The sequence below is a fragment of the Arctopsyche grandis genome, chromosome 12 (assembly GCF_051622035.1).
Source record: "Arctopsyche grandis isolate Sample6627 chromosome 12, ASM5162203v2, whole genome shotgun sequence".
Lineage (NCBI taxonomy): Eukaryota > Metazoa > Arthropoda > Insecta > Trichoptera > Hydropsychidae > Arctopsyche > Arctopsyche grandis.
In genome coordinates, this window is record NC_135366.1 from 26,983,303 (window position 1) to 27,000,249 (window position 16,947).

The window sequence follows — 16,947 nt, forward strand, 5'->3', positions numbered from 1 at the left end:
TTGAAGATCGTTAAATTTACGTGCCAACTTACATAAAATGTTACATATGAATCATAACAGTGTAGTTCGAAAATAAATAGTGGTTGTCAGGAGACATAGGGGGTACAGCAAAATTAGCTTCTTTGAGTAGTTTAAATGAGTGTTGAATTGGCGGAGCGCCACAAAGATCTATCCGTCGCATTACATGTTACCAACTTCATCATGCATGCCAACCTAATCAATTTCATCCTAGAAAACTAAATCCCACAATACTAATTAAACTAATTTCATCAATCCCGCATTAAGGATGCTTTCCGTGACTAATTCAAGGTCAAATTAAATTAGCAGCTCACTGGTTAAGCCATTGTTACCATTACCATTACTAGTAAAGAGGTCTTGGGTTCAAATCCCGTCTGGGATCGATTAATCGTTTGATGTATAGATATACGTTGCTTGCGAAATCTGGCAATCAATCATGCACACTCGTCCAACAGATTCCTTCAACACTATAAGTGAGCTATATATACATATATAAATTAAGAATTATTTATTAATTATTTTACACATTTATTAAACACGACATCTATGTACATATGGTCAAACGATTAACAGCCACAGAGGCATATATGGAGAAATTTTTGCATCATTTTTATAAGCAGATATGTGATTTGATTTCTGGTAACTGGATTATTAGTCACATTGCGGTGGTCACAAAGACAATTTTTGCCATTAAAATTGCGAATACGCAATATTTGCCACTCAAGTTCTTGTTAGTATGATAGTTATCGTTAGTATGATGGACTTTTCGGCTGTAAGGTGTTCCGTTATAGAGATTTTAGTGACTTTGTGACCAGTGCTTTGTGACCAATAATCACTGAATCTTGATTTATATATATTGAAGTCGATTTAACAGCAAAATTTAAATTCGTAGAGCCTGTAGCATGAACTGACTATACTTGACGCAAGTAAATAAGCGGACAAGGTAAGAATGAAAGTTGAGGATTACTTTCCTCAACAAGATAAATAAAAGTTTAACAAGCAGCGTGGACTAGTGGTTAATATATCATGCTTTCGAGTGGAGTGGTCACGGTTCGATTCCCACTAGTAGCTGTTTGCCAGATCTTGGTTTGTGAGTCCAGGTCGATCGTTTCCTTTCAAAGTTTGCCAAATTTTCTGATTTTCATTGAAGCAGTTCCTGTAAATTGGCATTTCTTTTCCAAACTCTCTCGCTAATCTTAAGTTATTCATCGTCTTGAGGTTCACCAATTTCTATAATAAAAAGCTGCAAACATGTCTCCATAGATGTCACTGTGGATGATGTTTGTCTGAATTCGCATTGTATAATGTTTGTATTTATTTTATTGGTCGTATTGTATCTGTATTAGTACACTCGTCGCTTTGGAGCGATCTGTAAAGGTGAGTGTACATGTTCGATTGAAATAAAATAAAATCAAAACTTGCATGTGACGTCACCTAATTAGTGGTACAAACTTTCTTGAAATCAACTTTGCAGGCTACAATTGTACGAATGATAAGTCCTTATTATATTGCATATTTCACAGCAAATAACATTAGAATTGTCTATTTTGGCTCATTGTAGTCGATTTTGTATCCATTTTTAGAACAATTTTTGATTAATCGTGTTAAAAATTAGCACCAAACTTGAATCACAACTACTACGTATGAATCAACTAGGATAATTTTAGCTCAGCTATAAGTAGATACAACTCAAACTGACACAGCGATTTGAGTAGGTATTCACCCAGGGCCGGGCCTACCATATGTACAAAGTACAAATGTGTACAACGCACACAGGCGGCTGAAATGTAAAGGCGGCCGAAAGAAATCGGGGTCGAAAAAAGTATACTCCTTAACCCTTTGAGTGCTGACGTCTTTTCTGTTGAAAGCCCGAAAATTTCGCCAACATTTCCAACTAGAATTATTTAGAAAATCCAATAGAAAACAAGTATAAAAATTGTAGCTAATCCAAGCAAACCCTAGATCACCTAGATACCTACCGCCGAGGATTTCGAGTTTTGTAAAGGTGTGTTTAGACTCTCTAATATGTCTTGCAACAATATAAAAAAAAACAAAATAAGTCTATTAATAAATGTATTTTTCCAAAACTAGTTTGATCTTCTTCATTGTTGTTAAAATATAATGCTTACAATCTAGATGCCAAGCCACAATCTAAAATACTCAGCAGCTAGGGATTTCCATCTGCTATAGTTATAAATTCAGAAATTCCGGTATAAACCAATCTTTATAAACATTGACACGGATTACACGACCCATTTTCAATGCATTTTTTTTCAATGGAAAGGCTTAGCGGGTAGTATTCTTGTTTATTTTTAACATATTCAAAAAACAACGCCTTATTGGCAAAACGCCGATCGGCGTTGGTCAGCATTCAAAGGGTTAAAAAATACGAAACAAGACGTCGTACTTTTTAAAGTCCACTAAGCTTGTCTTGTTCTATACTTGTGGATTGCTGTAGCAAGTTACAACTTGCAACACTACCGAACTATAATTCGGGGAAATAATGGGATAGCAGGTCCACATACAGCTATGTATGTAGGTCTTTTATGATCTATTATCTTTGCGTCTACCAGATTTATTTGTTCAATGATGTTGAGTATTGATTTTTCATCGAAATAACAAAGTCCTAGATGTGAGATTTGGGGTAAAAACATTATATTTACATACCTCCTTTGCATTTCACATGGTTTTCGTGTAAGTGGTAATTTCATGAATGAACTTGAAAACTTTCAGTCTATTTTTACTTATGTCATCTGAAAAGAAAACCAGAACTAAACGTTTTGTTTTTCTGTCTGTTTTTATGGTTAATTTTTATTGTTATTAAAATTTTCAACAAATCACAAGGTAAGATTTTTCCACTACTCGCATGCACTTCATTTTTTTATTATTAAAATGATGATATACATATATTTCACAGTGAAATAATATTTCAAGTGAAAATATATTTTCACTGACGTTTCAGTGAAATCATGACCAGTTACATTTTCAGGGTTAGTTTTATTCATTTAAGATTAGTTTGTTAGGGTTGGTATTATTTAAGGGTTAGGATAGGTTAGGTTAAGTAAGGGTTGGCCTTATTCATTTAAGATTGGGTTGTTAGGGTTAAATTTATAGAGTTTAACGTTGTAAATTCATTGTTTGATACATTTTCACTGCTTGAATTGGTGAAAATATATTTTCACTAGAAATATGCTTTCACTGTAACATATACATACAAATGTTGATAAGTGATAACTAGAGGTAGGATAGTCACAGTGCTATCCATTGTTCGGCAAACCTTTAACAATGCATTTACAACCTTTGAACAATACACGGCCCCCTCAGGCTCCGGTGACTAGTGATAACATTAAAGAGCGGCCGATTTAGGGCGAAAATACACAGCAAAGAACGTGACACATGGTTTTTTTTAGATACTTCTAAACATGCGAAAAAAAATGTGGCAAGCCTTGCACATATTCATGGCACGCCCAGCACCCACCGTCCCAAAATCACCCCCTGGAGTGTTTTCGGTAAAATTTTATCCTTGTATTTATCCTCGCTTGATCGATAACGGTGTATCGCATAAATGAAGAAACGTAGGAGAACCCCCACAGCGGGGAGCCAAGCACACGACGTGCCGTTCTCCCCGTGTGAGTTTGCACACAGGCGGCCGAACTCCTAGGCGCGGCCCTGTATTCACCAATTAGAGCCACATCTTTCGACCGTTTCGACAGAGCACGGTCTGACTAATTGTAACCAGAAAAAAAACAGGATTTCAACTCGCCGCGCACTGGTAATAAACAACAACGTACCTTTGCACGTAATTGTATTAAAATTGAATTAGCGCGGTCTAAACACGCCATTTAGCGGCCGCATCTTCGGCCTCGTTCGTTCGCGTGATGGGCAAGTATTATATTTTCAGCGGAGTGATAATTGCCGGTCTGATGATAGACTCCGCTCAGGAGTCGTGCCATTATCGTCCGCTGATGTCGCTAATCATTCGTCGGCCATTTTGTGCGCGAGATCGCTAAGACAATGGCCGCCAAGCGTGCTTTCTGCCGGTGAACTGGCGAGGTAATAATACGCTATTCCTCTGAGATTTAACACAAAATTTAATCTTCACCTCTCGCACTACGCCGACACTCAGCGCTACCTACATTCATACACATACACACCTATAATACATACTAACTTGAACGGGGGATTCTCAAAAGTTTCGCTTTCGCCATTAATAATTCAGCCGGTCTATGAAGGAATGAGATTAACGTGGCTTGTATTGCCTATTTTTTAAATGAACCAACGATTTTGACGAACTTTATCAACACTACTATTCCTGGCTTAAAAACTATAATGAAAAGTCATTACCCAATTACCACAGCATAGTTTAATCACATAGGGATTTTTTACCATTATATAGATTTATCTGTAAAAGTCGGAATTCCCTCTAGGCTCGGAAGCGAGGCTCGGTCGACCCGCTCCTTCCTGTCATTGATTGCTCTTTGCGACTACTCTAGTATTGCCGTGCCTTGCACTAACTCGACTTTTACCTGATGAAATACTCCGACATATACTGCCTGGTTCGCATATATGTAATTTCGGACGGTTGGACGAATTCCGGTAAAAGTGGTTATAATTTCGTGGATTCAAATGATAGTGAAATACATACGCAAAATGTGGATAATATTGTAAAATATTGATAACTGGCTTACCTCGATAAAATGAACGAATTTTTGTTATTAATCCAAAAGAATAGTCGAAATATGATTTTTCTAAATGGAATTTTATTTAATTCTCATATAAAGAAAATTAAATATATTGTCCCTATTAATTCAATTCAGATTCGTGTAAATACTAGTACGAGCTCGCAATTTTACCGATTTAAAATTCAGCACACTTCCAATTAACCCTTTTAAACGAAAACAAAAAAAAATGTAGACAGAAAACTATCTCAATAAACATGTTTCAATAAAAAATACTCGATATAAAATAGTATTAACAGTGAGAAAAAATCCCAAGTGAAAATACGTACTTTTGACTTTTGATTTGAACTGGACGACTACTTGGAGAGATTTAAAAGCTGAAAAGTACTACAAATGAAACATAAAATACCCGACTATAGATTCCAATATTCATTTTGAACAGAAAATTAACAGATTTTGAGACATCGACCAAACAACACGAAGATATAGAAAAATCGCGCGATTTAAAAAACACATATATCTCCGAATCTCGAGCCAATCAACATTTTTTATTATCAGATTCGTTTTTACTGGGCATAATTTTAGCTCCTATGTACCAAAACTAGAGCACCGTTGATAATAATAATCAACAAATTACTACCAACCTTACAATTCGAATATATTATATTAAATTTACGAAACATTCATAAACTAAAAATGTTATACTAATAACGCCCGTAATTTTGAAATAAATGAATTAGATATTCTTTGCATACATATACCTAAAGTCACGGGTAGATCATTTCCGATTTTTTTCATTTTAACGGGCTTTTTATTATTAAAATTATCGATGCACAAGTGAAACTAAGATAAACCTTGTACAAATTTATTTATTCAATTGTATGCATGTAAAATTGATTTAATTGCATGTTTGTAAAATTTATTTAATCGTATGTATATAAAATTAATTTAATAGTATGTATTTAAAAAACTTGTGATAATTGTAGTGACATCTATGTATATACTATAAAAACTATTGTTATACAACAGATCATTTTATCAAAAAAACTTGTTAGTGACATCTATGAAAAATACATGTAAGCATAATTTTACTATGTATCATCAATTTATCAAATAAAAGCTAAATTCAAAATCCACCCCCACCCTGTACTGTTGTCACCTTTTAATAATCTACAGCAACCCTGTTTAAGGCACAATTGTCTTATAACTATGTACATAAATAAATCGTTACTAGGAAAATTCCCAACAAAAAGATTTACATATTTATTTATACTATATATTGCAAGGATAACAATAAATCTTCAGTATAATAAATTAACTTTATTTTTTTTCTTGCAAAGCAAATCTTAAAATTTGTATACGTCATAAAAAAATTATCAATCAACATGAGATTTCATGTGAGCAATAAGATTATGTTTTTGAGTAAAAGATTTTAAACAAAAACATTTGTATGCCTTTTCTTCGGCATGATTTCGTTCGTGTATCGCAAGGTTTGATTTACGAGTAAATGACTTTAAGCAAGTGCTACATTTATGTGGTTTCATCCCGGTATGAGATATCATGTGTACAACAAGATTATCTTTTCGATTGAATGTCTTTAAACAAACATCACACATATACGACATTTCCCCGTTATGATTTTTTTCATGCTTCGCAAGGTTTGATTTAAGAGTAAATGATTTAAAGCAAATGTTGCAATTATGCGATTTAATCCCAGTGTGAGATTTAATGTGTGCAACAAGACTACTCTTATGAATAAAACATTTCAAACAAACATCACACTGGTATGGTTTTTCCCCGGTGTGAGATTTCTCATGTTTCACAAGGAAACATTTTTTAACAAACGATTTGAAACAAATGTCACATTTGTGCGGCTTTAAACCAGTGTGGGATTTCATGTGTGCTGTGAGATAGTTCTTTATAAGAAATGATTTTAAACAAATGTCACACTTGTGAGATTTTATCCCGAGGTGAGACTTTATGTGTGAGGCAAGACTTCGTTTCAGACCGAACGATTTTAAACACATATCACATTTGTATGGTTTTTCTCCGGTATGAGACCTCAAGTGTGATACAAGGGCACGCTTTTCAGCAAATGATTTCACACAAATATTACATTTGTGTGGTTTTATACCCGTGTGAGAGTTCAAGTGTGCAGCAAGATGATGTTTAAGAGTAAACAATTTAAAGCAAATGCCACATTTGTGTGATTTGAACCCAGTGTGAGAGTTCATGTGTGTACTAAGATTACTATTTCTAGTAAATGATTTGAAACAAATACCACATTTGAATGGTCTTTCCCCAGTGTGAGATATCATATGCCTATTTAAGATAGATTTTTGGGCAAAAGTTTTTAAACAAATTTCACATTCGATGAGTGTACGATTTTTTTCGTGTCCCAATTCAGATCGAGTTGAAGTTTTCACCAGCGGAGAATCTTCCAGTGGAATTTCTGTTTTGTTTTCATAAGTAGACTTCTCTACGAGTATCTGTAAAATAAAACGAACGTTTTGGAACTCTTGGAATATTTTAACAATGTCATGAAAAGTATTTTACCGGTGTATTTATATTTTCAATTGAGTTGATGTTCTGCTTAGAATCACTCCGTTCTCCGGCACACCATTCATTTGCTTCATTACTAGCTTTAACAACTGACTCATCCTTCCATATTAAATCTTCTAGGAAAATCTCCTTCGTTTTGATATCCAAAGGTTTGCCTAACCTCAGTATTGACGTTTCGTTACTCCGGAGACAAACATTTCGAAATCTGCTGAGCAACTCCAGTTTATTTTCACACGAAAGACATATCGAATCTGGCAAACCATCATATTTCTCAACCTGCAATTGAAAAAAATACAAATTCGACTTGATTTATATGATAGTAATAGATTAAAATGAAATGTAACCGACCTGCAGCCGACAGAAGGATCTGATGCGTTGCGCCAGTGGATGAGGATTGCCATGGATAGAGACAGAAGACTCAGCTGAAGCTGAACAGAGACAAAGTCTGCACTCCATTGTGCAAGGAATAAGATAGCCTTTGGACAAAATTGCTTCACAGAGTTGTCATTTTAGTATGTGTGCAAAACCAAAACGTCGTAACTTACCACTGATGTGCTATTTTTCAAAACGGGCCTTATTTAATACTAGGTTTTATTTACCTAAGGTCAGAGAAATGTTATAATAATAGAAGGGCCCTTACGAATAAATAATCGTTGTCAATGTTACGCGGTACGTCTCTATAATTACGCTACAACGCACGGATACAATCGGATCAATTTACTTATAAAAATGTATCCCATGTTGTCAATTGTGTGTGTTTTGAATGCATTGTGCACTTTTTAACGATGCTTGTCCATCTTGCGAGTAGTATAAACAAATAGAGAAGTTTTTATCGGACATGCGTCGAGCATCAAGCATCAAATACGACTGATGCTAAAATTATTTAAGAATGTCTGTGGACAATCGTCACTTGACAACAATATAGCGCCTAAAGCCACTTCTACTATTATTACATTTCTCTGCCTAAGGTAGCCTAGTTGAATGTTTTATAATTGAATTTTATCAATTTTGGTTTGGTTACAAGGTTTGTATAATATTAATGAGTTAATATTCAATATCTTCGAAATACTAATTATCAAGGGTACAGTCTGAACTGATGCAGTAGAAATGTTATAGTTGTTGACCAGTGTACAATATTATTAATCACATCAATTTCAAAGTTGTGAATGAGAACCCTGTAATATCTTTATTTAGTAACTATTTTTGCCGTTGTTAATGCTCCATTTTATTACGTTTGGCTCTTTAGTTCATGGGGGTAGGGTGAATGAGACGACTGTGTGGTAATGCGCAACTATTTATTTCGACGGCCGGGGAGGAAATGAATGCTTACCGGCGAAGCACTAGCCAACCGATGGTTTTACGACCAAAACCTCGGGGTTGCCACAAGTTCAATAGCTATACACTAGCCAAAAATTGTAACCAGTAGCGTGTCGTGGAAATCTTTCCATTTTTATTATCGCACAGCTTCACTTGGGCGTGAACTGGATATAAGGACAATGTCGTCACAAGACAGGTGCGGGGAGTGCGGAGCGCATCGGGTGTCACCATCCAGGGAGTGACACCAAATAAAACATAGATAAAGAAAAAAACGGGTCTACCTCACGGGACCGAAAGTGAAACGTCCGAAAACGCAAATATCGGAAGGCAACGATCGAAAATCGAAAGATCTTAAGTCGAAAGATAAAAAAAGGGTCTCTCCCCCCGTAGTACATACTCACTTAATTTGCCCGAGCAGGATACAACAGGAACAAGAGAAACAGGCTTTTCCTCTCGTATTCTCCGCGCGCACATTAAACAAGGCTGTATGACAAAAATAGAGATAATTCCACCGCACGCCACTCATATATATATATACATAGTACCATTTACCATGCACCCTTTGTTTTTTGATCTTTCGATTTTCGATCTTTGCCTTCCGATATTAGCGTTTTCGGACGTTTCACTTTCGGTCCCGTGAGGGAGATCGCGATAAGCCACCAAATGGTTGACGAATGCATTTTTATGAGAATTTCGTGTCTCATTTGCCATGGGGAAAAGATATTTTATTTAGTGATGATTTCAATTTATTTGTTGATAACGAAATTCGGATTGTAGTGATGGCAGCACTAAAAGTTCGAAAAAAAGTAATGAATTTTGATTTGAAAAAAATTTACATGGTATTTGCAATAGTCTTTGTTATGGGAAAAATAATTAAAAAAATATATGATTAAGTGTTAACTCTTAAATTAATTCCCGAAAGTCTAGGCAGTCAACCGGCTAAAGCAGCTTTATTTTTCATTGCTGTCCACACAGGTTAATTATTTTATATGGCAGCATATATATTTGACACATGGGGGTTTGGGGATTTGTCGTGGTAAGTCATGAAATAAAACCAGTACACTCTTTTATGTCATATAATTTTTTATCTAATACATAGATCGATAAATATACAAATTCTTCGGTGCAAATGATGTCTCCTACAAACATATTGGCAAATTAATCAAATGTTTCCATTTTTCGGAAACAAATGCAACAGCCGGAGGATTTTTTTACTTTGATGAACAGTATATAGTCCAGTGAACAAATGAAATTTAATGTTGAAACCTTAAACCGTTTGCTAATCACTCGGTATAATTTTAACCAGACTTGTGTAGAATTTTATAAGAGCATTCAAGAAAATGTATTCATTTTTTCATTAATGTGCATCGTTTTAAATAATTGAAGTATTTGGAAACAAATGTTCTGGTTTTGAATTTGGAAAAAATTGTCACCTTAGTATAAAGTTTAACTTGAATATTATTACTATGAAAAATTTATTTCATTTAAAATGATATATTCTAACAAAAATATAACCATGTGCTTTGTATAACACTTTTAACCTTTATTTAATAATGTTTCAGTTTAAAGTATATATAATTCAAAGTATATATGAAAATAATATTACAGATATAAAATGTATTCACATACATTAAAAACATCAAATACAAGTGGAAAAAAAAAATCAACTGAATACAAATGTAAGTTTTCTTCGTCTCCTATGTTTTTTAACTTTATGATAAGTATATAAAAACGGACAAGATGTTTGTATGTATGTATGTATATATGTGCGAGTGTTTCAACAAGAATGGAGATTTCAAAATAACAAATTTTAGTTATTATATCGATTCCAGTCCGGTTCCAATTTCGATCCTATGTAGTTTCATTTCTGAATCCCGATTCCTATTTCAGTTCCGATTCCTAATTTCTATTTCAGCTCCGATTCCCGATTTCTATTTCAACTCCGATTCCCGATTTCAATTTTATTTCCGATTAACAATTCCAATTTCAGTTCCGCTTCCGACAATTATTGCTGTTTTTTATTATTATTATACACATACTAGTGTTGTATCTGATGAAATATCATCGCATGAGTATTGGCATATTAAGTCTCCCTCTCTTATTTTATTATGTAGACCTTTGTGGCGCTTTAGGTTCTTCCTGTAATGCCACAATGGTCAAAAACGTTAAAAAAATAAATAAACAAAAGGAATGTGTCAATCCTGTGTTTTATCCACAAGCGGTCGAATATTTTTCAAATACCTTTGAAATATATTTAATTTAATATTTATATTTTATTGTTTAATATGAAAAAAAAAATGGTAAAAACTACCTACCTACCTAAGCAATATAAAACATATAAACAATATAAAACCTACCTAAACCTTTAAAAATATAAAACACCAATAGAAAAATTAATTAATTGAATAAATTCAATATGTAGCGGTAAACGCTGAGAGACTTAGCGCCATCTATTTGCTTAGAGGAAACATTGGTAGCAAACAGTATATATAGAAGTTTTTTTTCTTTTGTTATTGTATTTGTATACGTTTTGGTAGTGGTTTAGCTGTGACGTACATATGTAAAGTCGAATCGAAACGACTATTATAGTACGGCGAGCGTTATCTCAGACAGACAGACACAGAATAGCGATATTATATATATATATGTAGGGTTGGAATTGAACGAAAGGCTGATGTATTGGCTATGGCTGAGAAAGGGTATGTTACGACTGATTGTGAGAAGGAGTAGAGATGTAACGGTTAGTCGCAGTTGGACCTGTGCTCCGCGCGGATGGTCGCTAAGCCTCCGCACGTATCGTCTTAATAAACAACATGACTGAAAACGCACGTGTTTGGTCTTCACCTCAACCGGCTCATCCTAACCGTGGTCCTGAACAGCGTCATCTGTCAGGATTCTCTACCATATATATGATGATGATGATGATAACTTTATTTTAATTCACGTATTACATATTTTTTCTTCCGAAACCACCTGTTGAAAATATCAACGGGCACAACACTAGTCTGGAAATAATAATAAAATACAAATGTATTTCAACTCAAACGATAATACAATATCTGATAGGATAATTACTATTACTATTTTTTACTGATGAACAAATTATTTCAGGCTATTCGGCAAACAAAAAGGCGAAGGTGGACTATGGCGATTTAAACGAACTAGTTTGGATATGGTTTATGAGTTCTCAGTGCAACGACACTAATATAACAGAAGAAATATTAATCAGCAAAGCGGAAGAGTACGCCGGGAAGCTAAAATATGATAAATTTCAAGACACACAGGAGTGGCTTTCAAATTTCAAGCGAAACAAAAACCTCGTATGCAACGAACTCGGCATCCTGGGAATGAAATCAAAAAAAAATCCATCGGACAACCTGGTCATTGATCTAGAGAGTGATTCGGATGACAATGATAACATTCAAAAATTAGACGACGGCGATGATGATATTCAAATTTCAGTCGACGAAGAAAAAATTCAAATCGTAGACGATGATAATAGTCAAAATCTAGTCAATGTTAATATTAAAATTGCAGTCAACGATGATAATGTACATAGCCCAGCCGTTGATATTAAAATTTCTAATGCTAATAGTCAAAAGTTAGCCGATGATGATGTAAAATGTAAAAGGAAAGATGAAGATGGAAAAAATGAAATGTTAAACAGTGATAAAAGTCAAAATAAAGTTGATAATGATACTATTAAAAATAAAACCGACGATGATACTATTAAAAATGACACTGACAATGATAATATTCAAATTTCAGTCGACGATGACAAAATTCAAATTTTAGACGATGATGACGATATTCAAAACAACGATGATGATGCTGACAGTTCAGGGGATGAAGTATGTGCACATATGTGATATAATTCAAGGCAAATATGTTTTAGTATTTTTATTACAACTTTTTTTTTATTTTTATTTTAAGGAATTTGACGAGGAGTCTTATACTATAGAGGAGCGTGTCATGGTCGCTGTATGGGTCAGGATATGCTTACGACATAATAAAAATATGACAGAAATACAGCAAAGATTTGCAGGAAGATTTAAAAAGGAATCTCCTCCCGAACGTATACTATTGGTTTGGGAAAAAAGACTATTCGAAACGGGTTCAATTGTGCCAGTTAAAAATGAATAGTCGATATGTAAATACATATTTATTTCTTTATTTTATGTGCCTTATATGTATATATGTACATACATACGTACTTAAAAATGTAAGGGCGAAATCACACAGGGATGAACGGCACGTCATGTGCTTGGCTCCCCGCAGTGGGGGTTCTCCTATATTTCTTCAAATATGGGATACACCGTTATCGATTTTTTGAATCGAGCTTTCGACCTTAAATACAGATTTTAAGATTTACTCAAGTAACCAGATATGATAATTAACACATAAAGTATTATTTTAAACAATAAAATACATAATATATCTCGTAGTTTTGGCTTAATTGTCAAATAATCATTCTTCATACAATTAAGACGTATCGTCGCCATTGTTCAACAGACGTCACGTCACATAAACGAGGTTTCAGTATGGTTCCACAAAAAACTAATTTTGACTGGTATATATTCATTTTAAGCTCTCATTCAACTCTCAGTAATATATTCAACCAATTTTAAATTTTTAACAGTTGAAATAGGCGCATATAAGGCTCAAAATCCTGTGCAAAGTTCAGAAATTCTATGGAAGACAGCCGCGCTACAGACTTGTCGCCCAAAGCTTCCATATAAGACGGCCGCGGGCAAACGGCTAAAAGTATCTAAAAAAAACCGTGTGTCGCGCTCCTTCCTGTGTGATTTCGCCTTAATGCTAAGTCCGATAGATACATATTTAGGACAATGCAACAAACTTACTTGAATTCCTTAAATTAGTATTGTAAAGTTTAGTCGAACTTAAATTAAATTTTTAAATATGGTAAGTTATGAAATATGTGTAAGTTTAATATATGTATGTATGAAACAAAGCCCAATATTATAATAAAGCAGATCAAGATCTTATTTTATCTAAGTATTACACTTAGTGTGTAGTAAAAAATTTTTGTATATATTCCGCGCATCGGCAGAAAAAATGTCTATTGAAAGAAGATGGCATAACCTCGGATAGATGGCACAAAGAAGATTCTCATAAATATACCAAACTAGTGTTGGACCCGTTGATTTCGACGGGTGGTTTCGAAAAGGAATTGAAACTCGAATAAAAATAAAGTTAAAGATATTGAATCGACTGGTTTCGGAAAGAAATTGATGCACGAATTACGAATGACAAATTACGAAGTGATTACGAATTACGAATTACATTTTGTGCATCGCCGACGCCTCCGGCACCCCGGGGCCTCTGGCCTCAGCGCCGCCGACGCCTCCGGCGCCCCCAATGCTTTCGGCACCCCGGGGGCTTCGCCCCCAGCGCCCCCGATGCCTGAAAAAACTGAAAAAATGAAAAAAATGAAAAAACTGAAAAACTGAAAAAATTAAAAAACTGAAAAAATTAAAAAATTAAAAAACTGAAAAAATTAAAAATATGAAGAAAAAAAAAATTTGTTCCCCATACTGGTTGATTCATTATGTTCGGCGAGAGTTAGGACACACACACACACAGATTACCGTCTTTATATATATGATGTTTATTTATATTTTACGAATTTTGCAGAAAGTTTTTTCAAATAAGTTGTTTTTATTTATTTTTTTCTTTCTGAGATTCGTTAAGACTAATCTCAATGAAATTGATGACTATGTTCTAAACGAGTTGTGTTAACGAGTCTGATAAATTTAAGTGATTTGAAATGCAGCATAAAATTAGCTATAATTATTATTATAACTAAATTTTTACAAATTTTGATTAACATATGTTCATACAGGTTTTTCATTCCAAATTGACCCTTTTTCATTTCAAAAAAAATATATGTTTTTCCCCTTTTCAATATCAATTTGAAGAGAAAAAGGGTCAATTTAAAATTAAAAAGGATAAATTTGGAATGAATAACCTATGTACATATATCTAGTTGCGGCTAAAAATTGTTTTTTTGAAACAAAACTGTATTTAAAACAAAATCAATAGTTATATATTTTTATATAAAAAATAAATGATTTACTTCATATGATTTTTATTTAAATATATTTTTTTATCAATATTCATTTGTTTGATTTTTTTGTGAATGAAAATATCATGAGAATGTGTGAAACGTTAATAATCGAATTGACCCCTATTCAATATCAATTTGAAATGAAGAAGGGTCAATTTTAAATGAAAAAGGTTCCCTTTGGAATGAAAAACCTACATATGTATGTACATCAAGTTGAGGCTAAAACAATGAATTGATTTTATGAAACAAAACTCTGTATTTGAAACAAACTCATTAGTTATATATTTTTATATAAAAAATAAATGATTTTTATTTAAATATATATTTTTTATCAATATTCAATTGTTTGGCTTTTTTGTGTATGAAAATATTATGAGAAGGTGTAAAACGTTAATAATCAAATTAACCCCTTTTCAATATCAATTTGAAATAAAAAACGGTCAATTTGAAATGAAAAAGGTTTAATTTGAATAGAAAAAGAGTCAATTTGAAATGAAAAGGGGTCAATTTTAAATGAAAAAGGTTCTCTTTGGAATGAAAAACCTACATATGTACATCAAGTTGTGGCTAAAAATATGAATTGATTTTATTAAACAAAACTGTATTTAAAACATTAGTTATATATTTTTGTATAAAAAATAAATGATTTTATATGATTTTTATTTAAATATTCATTTGTTTGATTTTTTTCTGCATGAAAATAACACGAGAAGGTGTGAAACGTTAATAAGTAATTATAAAACATTTTCCATTTAACCGATAGATGGTATTAAAAACACGACTTGATTGAATTACGCGCCCCATTTCCTAGAGAAACAACATCAAGCAGATATCGAAAATGGGGGGTGGTGGAGGGGGACAATACATATTGCATTTATAATGAAATAATGCGAGTGACTCTGCTTTTATCTTATCTGCGAATAAATTACCAATAAATGCGGCCAATTTCAATATTTGCTCGGAATACCGCGCCGCGCTCGCCGGTACATCTGTCATCGCAGAGCGCAATAATATATATTTTTCGGCTTTATTTTCAATTTCGTTTTATCGCAAATCAAACATTATTCGACCTTTTATCTGTCGCACTTTATCGCCCGCTAATGTGCATATTTGATTGATTTTTGACAGGTGAAATGTGCGTGTAAATATTAACACAGATCGAAACGCGACCATACTCTCACACATTCTCCCCCTTTTGCATTCGTCGAAATTGATTTCGCCGAATCGCTAACGCTTTTTTTTATCATCCCCATTCCATTCTACATCCACCATGCCACCCTCCCCCCCCGGTCAATTTAATTAAACGACACGTATCGGGTCCGCGTATGTAAATGCGTTTATAATTTACTCTCGCGAAAGCAAGCGTCGGAGTTTAAACGTTAAAACCAGGTTTGGTAAAAGGCTGCGTGCATACTGGCGCGACACAGCGGGAAATCTGCAAATTTAAACATTTGGTTAATATCTGTTGACTCTTTAATAACACTGTTCGACACGAAAAATGGCTCAGAGACGAGATATGACTCTTCTTATAGATCTACATATGTCCAGTACACACGAATCTGGTAATAAAAAATGTTGATTGGCTTGAGATTGTGAGAGAGTGGGAAAAAATCCCAAGTGAAAATACGTACTTTTGACTTTTGATTTGAACTGGACGGCTACTTTTTGAACTGGAGAGATTTGAAAGCTGAAAAGTACTACAAATGAAAGACAAAATACCCGACTATAGATTCCAATATTCATTTTGAACAGAAAATTGACAGATTTTGAGACATCGACCGAACAACACCAAGATATAGAAAAATCGTGCGATTTAAAAAACACATATATCTCCGAATCTCGAGTCAATCAACATTTTTTATTACCAGATTCGTGTTCACTGAGCATAGATCTATAAGAAAAGTCATATCTCGTCTCTGAACCAAAAAAAAGTCGTCATTTGTCGAACAGTGTAATTAATGAATTATTACAAAGTTTGTATTAAAAAATTGAAAATTCCTTTATAATCAAAAAGTAGTATCCCAACCTAAGAACGAATATGATATTATATTTACAAACTTATATTATATTATATTATATTTACAAAAATGGGTATCAATTTTGAATCCTAGCAAATTTCAAATTCCGGATCCATGCAAAACTAAAAGTAGTGGAAGTTTTAAGTGGAGGCAAATACTTAACATTAACTCAAAATATTATATATGTATATATTTATGTGCTAGGGTCATTCTATGAACGTTTGTATTAAGTCGAAAACACACGAATCGAACGGCACGGGCACGG

The 16,947-nt window shown here is 33.7% G+C and overlaps 2 protein-coding genes across 3 annotated transcripts; one reads left to right on the forward strand and one right to left on the reverse strand.

Annotated features, from left to right (window-relative positions):
• Positions 1–5,945: 5,945 nt before the first annotated feature.
• LOC143920190 (uncharacterized) lies at positions 5,946–7,814 on the reverse strand. Its single transcript, XM_077442922.1, has 3 exons — positions 7,608–7,814; positions 7,254–7,535; positions 5,946–7,186 (listed from the first exon to the last, which is right to left on the reverse strand). Exons 1-3 carry the CDS (start codon positions 7,713–7,715, stop codon positions 6,074–6,076), a joined length of 1,503 nt encoding a protein of 500 aa, XP_077299048.1. The 5' UTR covers positions 7,716–7,814; the 3' UTR covers positions 5,946–6,073.
• A 1,724-nt stretch (positions 7,815–9,538) lies between these two features.
• LOC143920606 (uncharacterized) lies at positions 9,539–14,012 on the forward strand. 2 transcript variants are annotated; one of them, XM_077443548.1, is made up of 4 exons: positions 9,539–9,612; positions 10,185–10,255; positions 11,688–12,427; positions 12,510–14,012. In XM_077443548.1, exons 2-4 carry the CDS (start codon positions 10,192–10,194, stop codon positions 12,717–12,719), a joined length of 1,014 nt encoding a protein of 337 aa, XP_077299674.1. In that variant the 5' UTR covers positions 9,539–9,612; positions 10,185–10,191; the 3' UTR covers positions 12,720–14,012. The 2 variants fall into 2 exon arrangements, with proteins under 2 accessions (XP_077299674.1, XP_077299673.1); XM_077443547.1 differs by having other exon boundaries at positions 9,546–9,612; positions 10,139–10,255.
• Positions 14,013–16,947: the final 2,935 nt, after the last annotated feature.